At 51.3% G+C, this 10,889-nt stretch overlaps 1 protein-coding gene across 2 annotated transcripts in view; it reads left to right on the top strand.

The window, feature by feature from the left end:
- The first annotated feature begins 270 nt into the window (after window positions 1–270).
- TCF7L1 (transcription factor 7 like 1) overlaps window positions 271–10,889 on the top strand; it is a 154,446-nt gene continuing 143,827 nt past the window's right edge. For both annotated transcript variants that reach the window (XM_059405706.1, XM_059405705.1), the window contains exons 1-3: window positions 271–516; window positions 600–663; window positions 880–1,007. In XM_059405706.1, coding sequence (XP_059261689.1) covers window positions 271–516; window positions 600–663; window positions 880–1,007 — 438 coding nt within the window. The remainder of the gene's footprint in view (window positions 517–599; window positions 664–879; window positions 1,008–10,889) is intronic.

Genomic DNA, 10,889 nt, shown 5'->3' with positions numbered 1-10,889 from the left:
GGCGGCGGCGGCGACGAGTTGGGGAGAGCTGGGCTGGGCGCTGCCTGAGGGGCCCGAGCGGAGCCGCCCCCGCCCCGGCCCCGCCGCGCCGGCCCGCTTCCCGCGGGGCCACGCCCTGTCAAACTTTGTTGCTGCGGCCGCCGCGGCGGCGAGCCGAGCGGGCCGGCGAGCAGGAGGGAGTGAGGGAGGGGCGGGCGCCGGGCCGGGCCGGGCCGGGCGCGGGCGGCGAGGGGCTCGGAGAGCGGCGGCCCCGGCCCGCGCGGCCCCACCATGCCCCAGCTCGGCGGCGGCGGGGGCGGCGGGGGCGGCGGGGGCGGAGGCGGCGGCTCGGGCGCCGGGGCGGCCGGCGGAGGAGACGACCTCGGGGCGAACGACGAGCTGATCCCCTTCCAAGACGAGGGGGGCGAGGAGCAGGAGCCGAGCAGCGACAGTGCCTCTGCGCAGCGGGACTTGGACGAGGTCAAGTCGTCCCTGGTCAACGAGTCGGAGAACCAGAGCAGCAGCTCGGACTCGGAGGTAAGGAGGCTCCCGCGGCCGACCCTGGGGGACCCCGGCCCCGCGCCCGCTCACCCGCCCTCGCCTTTGTGTCTCCTCCGCAGGCGGAGAGGCGCCCGCAGCCCGCCCGGGACGCCTTCCAGAAGCCGCGGGACTATTTCGCCGAAGGTACGTGTGGGTCGCGGCAGCCCCCAGTCCCGGGCCCCGTTGCGCCCAGCGCGGCAGCTCAGGCCGCCCACGGTTCCCCCGGCCCCGCGACCGTGCCCCTGCTTTCTGCCCCCCCGCGGCCACAGCCGTCCTGGAGCGCGGTCCCCGCCCCGGGTCCCCTGCCGCCTCACTGTCCCGGGGGCCTGGGCCTCACCCCCGCCTCGGTCCTGTCTGCAGTGAGAAGGCCCCAGGACGGCGCGTTCTTTAAGGGCCCCCCGTACCCTGGGTACCCGTTCCTGATGATCCCGGACTTGAGCAGTCCGTACCTCTCCAATGGACCCTTGTCTCCCGGAGGAGCGCGCACGGTGAGTGCCTGTCCGGCCGCGCCGGGGCGGGTGGGAGGCCGGGACGGCGGGATGCGCCCCCCGGCTCGGCGATGGGGTGGGGGATGGGGCCGGCCCGGGAGGATTCCAGGCAGAACATGTTCGCGGAGTTGAACTATTCTGTGGCGGCCGAGCGGTAGGCTGCGCTGGGCAGTGTCTGGATGAAAGTAAAGTTCCAATGTATTTTCCCCTTCTGTTGGGGAGAGGCTTTGGGGTTCACTCCAGGGGGTCTTCCCTGGCCTCCAAAATTTCGTTGCTGGCGGTAAAGGAAAACTTGGGTTTGTGCCGGCTTTTTTTTTTGGCGCGGGGGGCGGGGGGGCCTCGCTTTCCTTCCTGGAAATCCGTCAGCTTTCCCTGGCGGTTGGGCAGTGGGCCGGGGGAGCTGGGTTGGCGACGTTGCCCCCGACTTCAGTTTCACTGAGCGGCTGCAAGTTGGTTCCTAAGAAACCCAGGATTCGCGGCGGATTATTCACACCCCAGCCCCTGACCCCCAGCCGTGGAGCAGGGGCCTCAACTGTTCTGTGGAGCTTGGGATTTTAAACTCGCCTAGATGATTTGGAGGGTGACCCGAGGCATTCTTCAAGTTGAGGAACTTGGCTTTTTCCCTCTTTGTTGCCGGCTTTTCTCATTTAAAGCGAGCGCTGCGACACTTTAAACCTGTTAATGGGCGCGCATTGTGTGCTGCGCGCTGGCATTTAGAGCCGTGATTAAGCAAATTGACCGGGCCCCAGACGACGTGCAAATGAGGGAGGATTCCATCGCCCCCTCCCTGGCCCTAAATTCGCGCCCCCCGCGTCGCGAGGGGCGCTGCGCCGGGTTGGCAAGGCCTTTGTGTCCCCCGAGCAGCCAACTCACCCCACCCCGGGGCTCACTGCCCAGGTGCTAGGTCCGATGGCGGATATTCGGTGAGCGCCTACCTCCTGTGACTGTGTGCCAGGCTCTTGCGCGCTGTCCCTTGGGCTCCACGCGCGCCGTGGTGGTTCTCTTTGCTTACCAGTGCCCGCCAGTTAGTTCTTGATTCGGGGGCGGGAGGTGTTGGCGCCTCAGGAGCAGGTCCGACAAATTCACTTTTCGCTTAAGCTGTCCTTAAATAGTAATCATACCTAAGGGCCGTTTGAGAAATGCCTGGTGGGAAATGGGCGCTGCTTGCTGGCGTGGTTCAGAGTCGGTGGAGAGCGGAGGCACCGTGGTGGGCTCGGTGGAGGCGCTCTCCCGGAAGGGTTGTGGGAGTGGAGGTGGGGGGCTCTGACCTGGGGAGAGGGGCGTGGGACCACACACCTTCACCTTTCAAGCCGGGAAACCCCTGCAGCTTTGTCCCCGCTTTGGAGCACCCCAGGAAGTGCTGAATCTAAGCTGGATATAGGCATCTGACTGGTGCCTTTTCTCATTCATATTGAAAGTGGGTAAAGTAAAAGTTGAGCAAAACAAGTTGCATTGACTTTGTAGGTTTCCATTGATTCCTTTCTCTGTGCACAGGTGTAGCTCGTTTCTGCTAGCTTTGAAAGCTCACTTTTGCTCGGGTCCCTGTCACTTTGTGTGAGATGCTAGCAAAGTCCCATTTTTCCATTTACCATTAGATGTCTGGAAAGTAGAGTCTGGGAGGCATTAAGGTCCATGAGTCAGCACTGATCCAGGTCCTGGTGCAGATAAAGTCACCAGAAATGTCCCAAATATGACCAATCATTTCCCTGGAGCAGGCTATTATTCCCTTACACCCACCTGATTCTCTCTAGGGTGTTTTCATTCTTCCTCTTTGAACGGTGGCCCTGACAAGTGCGTCTTCCTCTGTTGCTCCCCACCCCCACCCCCACCCCAAGAACCCCAGGGGGATGGTGTTTCTGTTTGTGTCCATTCCCTTCTTTCTTTCAGCATCTTCTACTGTCCTTTGCTCCTTCTTCCACTTTACATGTTCTTTTGCCTAAGAACTTTCATAGGCTGATTCTCGCTGGTACCGGGGATTCCTGATGACTAAATCCAAGCCTGCTGGGGAATTTTGGAGCCCTCCTTGGAGAAGCCAGCCTTTCTCTGCCTGTCTCTGACTGTCCCTGCTCTTTCCTCCAGCTGTTCCCTGCCCAGGCCCATGTCATTGTCTTCCTTTTAAGCCTCCAGGGATGCTTGCATTTCTAGCTGTCAACCTTTCCTAAGGAACTTAGGGTGCCCTGTCCCACTCCCATACATAGGCCTGTCCCCCTGGTGAACTGCCCCGACAGAACTAATTTCAGGTTCCTGTAGTTCCTGTGCCCTTTCTGTGCCCATAATTGTGTTAGGCCTGCCTGGTTATGAAGTTCGTTGGGAACGTTTCCTGCCATTAGATGAGCTCCAGAATCTGCTCCTTTTGACCCTCTCCTTGAACATCATGGGCTTTTAGGAAAGCAAGTGAGGAAACACTTAAGCACTTGATTGTCTGGCCGGTAAGGTTGAGATGATGCTTTTCCTGTGGGTGATTATATTGTGATTAAAGGGATTCTCGCAGTGGGCAAACTGTAGGTGCAGACAAAGTGGCCCTCGGTTGGGGTCCAGGCCTGGTAAAATGAATGCAGATAGAGGGGATGGGGAGGGAGGGGTGGGGCAGGGCAGGGGTGCCTGGAATATATGATCTCTCTCTTGGCATCCCAGGTCTTTTTTTTGTTGTTGTTTTACTACTACATTTCACGACCTTAGGCGTTGGCCCTCTAAAGCCTATGAGTAGTATAAAATTAGGTGACTTCAGTTCTCTGCTGCTCTCATGCTTTCTGGAAAAACCAAGCCACAAGCAAAAGTCGGGATTGGCTAGGATGTTCTCAGGGTGTTAATTGACCCTAGGAATTGCAAGCAGCAGGGCTGCAACACCCTCATCCCCTGTCATAATTCCTGTGGGCTGACTGGGGGGCGGGGGTGGGGTGGGGAGGCAGCTGGCCGGTCCTGCAATTTGGGCATCTCTTCCCCATGCCTTACCTTTGCCCTGCACTCTGGCTTGGCTGGGAGGCTGGGAAGTGGCCTCTTCCTGAGGCTCTTTAGAGAAGAGGTCCCCTTAGCCTGGGGTGTGTGCCAAGCCTCCCGCCATGATTCATTCTCCTCTGGAGCCCTGGGGACCCCGTGGCCTCTGAAGAGATGAATAAGAGCTTCAGAGCAAAAAGGCTTCATGCGTTTACTAAACCACGTTGGTGTCGTTCACTGGTTTTTCGTGAGGAAAGCGTAAGCCAACGCGGGAGAAAGTGGATGTTGAAAATAGTGTTGAGACTAATAAGGGCCCAGACAAAAATGCTGAATGTGGTTCGGTGACTTAGCTAGGAGCTGGTGGAGAGGCAGTGGACCGTGGCGTGAGTGCTCATTACATTTTGGAAAAGAACGGTTCTAGGTAGAGTTGCCAAGGGAGTCTCTAGTTTTGGGGTCCAATTTCTACATTTAAGAGCTACTATCTTGTAGCTCAAGCGTCATCCGTGGGCACCTTCCTCACACCAGCTCCACTCAGGTTTCTGTAGGAAACGCTCTGTTCTCCAGATGTGTGCCTGCTTTCAATCCTTCGTATCCCACCGCTACCCATGGCCAGTCTGGCTAGCATCCTGGATGCGCCTGGTTCCTTCTGACACCAAGAAACCCCAGCAGACATCTTTGTGTGCAGAGGGAGAAATGGTCTGTCTTTAGGAATTGTATGTAGGAGTGAATAAGTAAATCCTTTTCTTTTGGAAGATCAGTATATAAACGTGCTGCTTTTGGTAAAATTTTTTAAAGCCATCTCATCTAAATATAACTTCTGCCCCCCCCCCCCCCATATAACTCAGTGTTTAATGAGAGTTTTTTACATGGAATGAGCTTTTGCAGGGGTCCTGCCTGGGTTGCTGCAGTTTTGGCCTTGGATTTCTGGGGTGATGGGATGACAACGGGTAACTCTCTGTGGAGGGAGCTTGAACGCTGTCTTTTTCCTTTGGGTAGGTGGGTGGATCGGGTGGGGAATGCCTGACTTGCTTTACTTTTGGAAAGTTCTAGGTTGGAATACTACTCATTGATCTCACTTCTTGGGATTCTGGAGGAGAAAGTAGGCTAGGTTACAAACAGAAATCTAACCTTGAACAGAGTGTTCCTGCCTTTACAGTGAAGTGCAGTATTACCGCCCCCAGAAATTGTGACCTGAAAAATAATTTAAATGGTTAAGTCTTCGGAAGCTGCCTTCAATCCAGATCTATACGGTACAGCTTCCTACTTGCGTTCCAGTTTAAAGTCAACTTTACGTGCCAAACTGGGGAACTTTAGATTGGCACCCTCAAGATGAACTCGGAACTCCTCAAGTTCATCTGATATTTACTGAGGACCTGTCATGGGCAGCAGGAAACAGGATGAAGTCGGCCCAGCTTTGCTCTACAGGGCGTAAAAATTGAGCAGTATGAACATAGACCTCTCTGCGGTGTTGAGAGTCCACAAAACCCAGAGAATTTTCAGAGGAAAGAGAATAAACAAGTTGTTTTGGGCTAGCATGATCAAGGAACACAGGGAGAGGAAGTTGTTTTGAACTAGTCCCTGAGGTGCCTGACTGTCGCGGTCGGTGGAGCATGTGACTCTTGATCCCAAGGTTGTGAGTTCAAGTCCCACACTGAGTGTAGAGATTACTTAAAAATAAAGTCTAGCGGGGGCACCTGGGTGGCTCAGTGGGTTAAGCCTCTGCCTTTGGCTCGGGTCATGATCTCAGGGTCCTGGGATCGAGCCCCGCATCAGGCTCCTTGCTCAGCAGGGAGCCTGCTTCCTCCTCTCTCTCTCTCTCTCTGCCTGCCTCTCTGCCTACTTGTGTTCTCTCTCTCTGTGAAATGAATAAATAAAATCTTAAAAATAAAATAAAATCTGGTGGCTGCCTGGGTGGCTCAGTGGGTTAAGCCTCTGTCTTCGGCTCAGGTCATGATCTCAGGGTCCTGGGATTGAGCCCCATATGAGGCTCTCTGCTCAGCAGGGAGCCTGCTTCCCTTCCTCTCTCTGCCTGCCTCTCTGCCTGCTTGTGATCTCTCTCTGTCAAATAAATAAAATCTTAAAAAAAAAAAAAAATCTAGAAACAATGAACCATCCCTCCCCCACCAAAACCTAGACTAGTCCTTAAAACTCAGTCGTTCTTTAAATCAAAGTGATCCTCGTTAATTATAAAAAATTGAAACAAACAGTACACTCGTCTCCTACCCCAATTAGGAGGTAGAAGCCAGCACTGGGAGAGGAAAGGCCAAAAGTTCAGGGCTGTTTGGGGTAATACAAGTTATTCCATTTGCCTGGAAAGGATGAGGGGCAGGGGAAGCATTTTAAAAGTTCTGCTGGGAAGTGATGTGACTGGTTGGTGTGCTTAGATCATAGTGATTGGAGGGAGAGGACCCAGAAGGAGCTACGAGGGTTAGGAAACTCCTGGGGATTGGGGCAGAGGTGAAAAGTGTCCAAGAGTATCTGAATGGAGAGGAAGGATAGGAAGGGAGAGACTGGAATGGTTGCTTGAGTTTCTGCAGAAAGGGGTAGGAAGTGGAGGCAGAAGGTGGCTGATGTCACAGTTAACTCTCTCGAAGCCTCCGTGACCTGGGGGAATGCCTTCTTCTCGGTGGGGCACTGATGTGCCATCTTTGCCTGCCGCATGCTGGACAGATGCTCAGACTGGCCACTTGGCAGTAACAGCTCACACAGGCTGTGAGGGGCTTTTGTCTGGAGGAAGTGCTGAGTTTGATCGGACACGCATGGGGTCTGAGGGGATGATGATGAGTGGATAGTTGATATCGCAGCAACTGGGTGATGCAAGAAGGGACAGGATGCTCAGAGCAGAGAAAGAAGTCGCTGAGCCAGCATGGAAAGGAGTCTCACCAAGGTAAGAGGTGTACCTAGATCCTGTGACATTCTCGAAGCTGGTCCTCCGTGTCAGATGCCATGAAGAAAAGACGAGAAGATGGCGGCGTGAAGAGGAGCTTTGGGAATGTAGCAATTAGGAAGTTATTGGTGCCCAGTGAGAGAAGTAATCCAGGCAAGTGAGGGTGATAAAGATAGGGAGAGATATTGGCTCAGCACTTCCCAGCTGCGTGCCCGGGCGCTATGCTGTGGACTGGCCCCAGGGAGTGGCCCATCCCTCCTGCAGCCAGAACCCCAGCCCAGACTGGCAGGCAGCCTCCCCTCCTGCCCCCTGTGTACCTTACACTTTTCCTGTCCACCATAACCCAGAAGATGTTGAAAACCAGAGTCCGGACAACCTGTTGAAGTTTGGCTGCGGTAAGAGGAGGGAAAGAGGAGCGAGGGGCCGTGGAGAAGAGTCTGTCTGGGACGCTGGAGTGGGAGCTTGTTTGTAGGGCAGTAGTGTGGGATGGAAGATGAATGGGGGAGAAGACAGGAGGAAGAAGAGATGGCACTGGAAATGGGAAGAAGGCAGTCTTGTTGCAGTGATGGACGTTCTCCTGATTGTGCAGACTGGCCCTGGAGGTGCAGATGAAGGTGTGGAAGGAAGCGGGGGTGGGGGGGAGGTGGTGGCAGAAAGTGAGGGGCAGTGTATCGGGTGGCTGGATAGTTTTGGTATTCTCAAACCAAGGGCCAGTTGGCTAGGGTAAGGGTCCTGGATGTTTTGGCAGTACAAGCCCTTCCTCCACATCCCATGAGAAAACCCAAACCTTTTGGGAACCTTTTAGCTCCATGTTAAATAATGAAAGGTTGTTGATTGAGAGCTAGGACACACCTGGGACATGTTTCCTCGTTTTAATGTCTGCAGCTGGCTGATTTTGAAGGAGGGTGAAGATGGGAATCAAAATACAACTCATTTGCTGTCAGAGGCAGTTACTGGGATGTGATAAATAATTGGGATGGAAAAGGACTGTCCCGCTTAAAAGCATGTAGAAAACTGCCCAAATGGGCTAATCTGATTGTATTTTTGGAGGTTTTTATATGTCCCATGCTTCATTATCTTCTCTCAGACTGGATTGGATTTCAGGGACAATGAAATAAATTGCAGTTTCCAAAACCTTGGCATTCGGGAATAAAGGGAACACAAGGGAAATAAAGGGGGCTCACCCATTCCTCTCTACATTACGGGCAGCTCAATGAGCAACACTGGGGTGCTGGAGATTTTCTTTATTAGACTCAGAAGGTTTTAGAAACACTCTGAGTTACCTCCATTGACAGATACCTTTAAGGTTCTAAAATAAAATTTGGAATCCTAAATATTTTTGTTATATATATAGCTTGCAGATCTTCATGGGAAAATGAACAATTAGTTTAGAATACATTTCAGAGTTTGAGAGTAAGCCATAAGAATGTTTTCCTTAACATGGCCCTTTTCAGAAGCTTTTGTGGAAGTGGTAAGGGGTGATAACTAGTTACCTGGAGTCCTCAGGACAGGAAATAAATTCATACTCATACTCCCAGACTGTGCTATAGCATTTTAGAAATCTCAGTGGGGAATTGGCTTCCAGAGTCTCTGCCTCTGCCCCTCCCCCCATGCACATGCTCTCTCTCGTGCTCTCTCTCTCAAATAAACAAATCTTTTTTTTGGTTTTTTGTTTATTTTTTAAAAGATTTTTATTTATTTATTTGACAGAGATCACAAGTAGGCAGAGAGGCAGGCATAGAGAGGGAGGGGGAAGCAGGCTCCCCGCTGAGCAGAGAGCCCAATGTGGGGCTCTATCCCAGGACCCCGGGATCATGACCTGAGCTGAAGGCAGAGGCTTTAACCCACTGAGCCACCCAGGCATCCCTCAAATAAACAGATCTTTAAAAAAAAAAAGAAAAAAATATATTTGTTTCATTCAAGAGGAACAAGGCCCCACGTTTTCACCATAGTTGTAGAAAGTAACCATAAAATAAATAGGAACAAAAAATTCCGGAAAGAAGAAACTACAAATAACAACCACATATGTGAAACTAATGTTTAGCCTCCTACGGAGTTGAAACATGCTAATAGGGAAAAAAATGCAAATAAAGAAAAGGATCTCTTTTTTTCCCTCTATCAAATTACCAGAGATGTTGTCTTAATATGACTTTTAACTGCTGGCACATGTATGGTAAAGTGGGTGCTCTCATTTGCTGTTCATGAAGGGTGTGAATAACCCCCCAAGGGCTCCTGGGTGGCTCAGTCTTTAGGTGTCTTCCTTTGGCTCAGGTCATGATCTCAGGGTCCTGGGATCGAGCCCCGCATTGGGCTCCCTGCTTGGTGGGAAGCCTGCTTCTCCCACTCCCCCTGCTTCTGTTCCTTCTCTCGTTGTGTCTCTCTCTGTCAAATAAATAAGTAAGATCTAAAAAAAAAAAAAAACCTCCACCCCATTTGGAAAGCACCTGGCAATAGCTCTTAAAACTTTAATATTTCTTATAGCTTCTAATCTGCTAGGAAGTAGGTACTTGTTATTCCCATTTTGCTGCTGTGCAGGCATACTAATAGGGGTCAAGTATCTTGTTCAAGGTCACACCAGTGGTAATTGATGGTGCAAAGATTTCAACTTGGTTGTGAGTTTAAAGTCTAGGTCTTCCCATTCTACCCTTGTGACTGCTCATGTGCCTGATGTAACTAAGTCCTCCTCCCATGGTGAGGACAGCTGACCTTTGTTTCTCAGTTCAGAAATCCTGATGGGAGTTACCAGTTGTGGTGGGGGGTGCGTAGATTTGTCCTGACTTAACAAATTGGACCTGGGAACGCACCTTCCCAAATAAACAGCTGTCGAAGTGAACGGCTAGGGTTTAAGTTGTTCTAGGAGGACTGTACTCTGGAGGACTTAAATAACCTCTCGTGGGTGGCCCCCAGAAGTTCACCACCGCATGTTACCCTCTTTGGAGAAGAAAGTGGTTGTGTACCAACATTAGAACTTTTTTGAACTTGCGGACAGTTTTTCCTTGTTGAAATCGGTAAGGCCTGGGGGGAATACACAAGTGGGTCTCTGGTGTAGAAGAAGGTGGGAGGAGTCAACTTGCTTGCTACCCCTGCAATTTGTATTACAACATTGTTTGGTTAATAAACCAAGCTCTGGTGAACCAAGCGTGCAAATATTCCCTTATTGTTTATTTTATAAAATATCGGATAAATTCATTGCCTTTTTAAAGGTCTCTATGTTCAAAACCAGCCGCGGTCATTTATAACTATTTCAGTAAGTTGACTATTAAATAAATACCAAACATTTACACAGAGAAATATTTTAAGAATTGCAGAGAATTGGGGCGCCTGGGTGGCTCAGTGGGTTAAAGCCTCTACCTTCAGCTTGGGTCATGATCACAGGGTCCTGGGATTGAGCCCCACATCTAGCTCTCTACTCAGCAGGGAGCCTGCTTCCCTCCCTCTCTCTAGGCCTGCCTCTGCCTACTTGTGATCACTGTCAAATAAATAAATAAAATCTTAAAAAAAAAATTGCAGAGAATGTATTAGTCTCCTCTCTACTCTCTTTTCTGTGTGTGTGTGGGGGCAGTGTGGGTGTAAGATGATTTGAAATTAGGATTCAGCTCATTTGGTGCTTTTTCTTTCACTTCCCTTTCTGAAAACAATAGCATGGTGGAAAGATGAACAGGAGGGCCTTCTGAGTATGGTTGATAGAAGTTGGGGAGACACTTGGGGTCCTAGCTAAGCCCTTCTGGAGATCTGGGTATTCTAAGACACTAAATCTTAGTGAGATAAATGTCTTATACCTCATACAGTGAATGGGGCCATTATTTGTAGGAACGTCTGTCAAAAAAACATGCAGAAAACAGAAAATAAATAAATGAGAGATAGTAAACCTATGATTAAAAGTATAGCTGGACCTAGGGACATCTGGCTGGCTCAGTTAGTGAAACATTTGACTCAGGGTCTTGAGTTCAAGTCCCATGTTGGGCTTAGAGCTTTATTTATTTATTTGTTTAAGAGGCAGACAAAGCACAAGCAGGGGAGGGGCAGAGGGAGGGGGAGAAGCAGACTCTCCACTGAGCAGG

This window comes from Mustela nigripes, chromosome 7 (genome assembly GCF_022355385.1).
Source record: "Mustela nigripes isolate SB6536 chromosome 7, MUSNIG.SB6536, whole genome shotgun sequence".
Classification (NCBI taxonomy): Eukaryota; Metazoa; Chordata; class Mammalia; order Carnivora; family Mustelidae; genus Mustela; species Mustela nigripes.
The sequence above is the reverse complement of the archived record's forward strand: the minus strand, read 5'-3'. Positions and strand labels throughout refer to the sequence as shown.